General features: G+C 66.5%; 1 protein-coding gene across 1 annotated transcript in view; it reads right to left on the bottom strand.

The window, feature by feature from the left end:
• The window catches only part of LOC104466219 (alpha-mannosidase 2x-like), a gene marked incomplete at both ends in the record, with an annotated part of 2,504 nt that extends 2,343 nt beyond the window's left edge, over nt 1-161 (bottom strand). Inside the window, one exon of the mRNA XM_010079572.1 lies at nt 12-161. Within this exon, the coding sequence (XP_010077874.1) occupies nt 12-161 (150 nt within the window). The remainder of the gene's footprint in view (nt 1-11) is intronic.
• Nucleotides 162-200: the final 39 nt, after the last annotated feature.

Here is a 200-nt window from a genome sequence, read left to right as displayed (position 1 = left end):
CCCCAGGAGGCTGGAGGAGTGTTGGGGGGTAGCGCCGGCTGCCCCTCCGCGTGTGCCGTCAGCTCAAGCACCGAGTCCTTGATGTGGCTGATGATCTCGTGGTTCTCCTCCAGCAGCTGCTCCAGCTGCTCGATGCGGTTCTGCAGCACTGAGATCTGGCTCTGGGGGGACAGACGCCGCGGTGACGGCCTCCGCTGCCT

Source organism: Pterocles gutturalis, unplaced genomic scaffold (genome assembly GCF_000699245.1).
Source record: "Pterocles gutturalis isolate BGI_N339 unplaced genomic scaffold, ASM69924v1 scaffold10326, whole genome shotgun sequence".
In the NCBI taxonomy this organism is placed as follows: Eukaryota; Metazoa; Chordata; class Aves; order Pterocliformes; family Pteroclidae; genus Pterocles; species Pterocles gutturalis.
The sequence above is the reverse complement of the archived record's forward strand: the minus strand, read 5'-3'. Positions and strand labels throughout refer to the sequence as shown.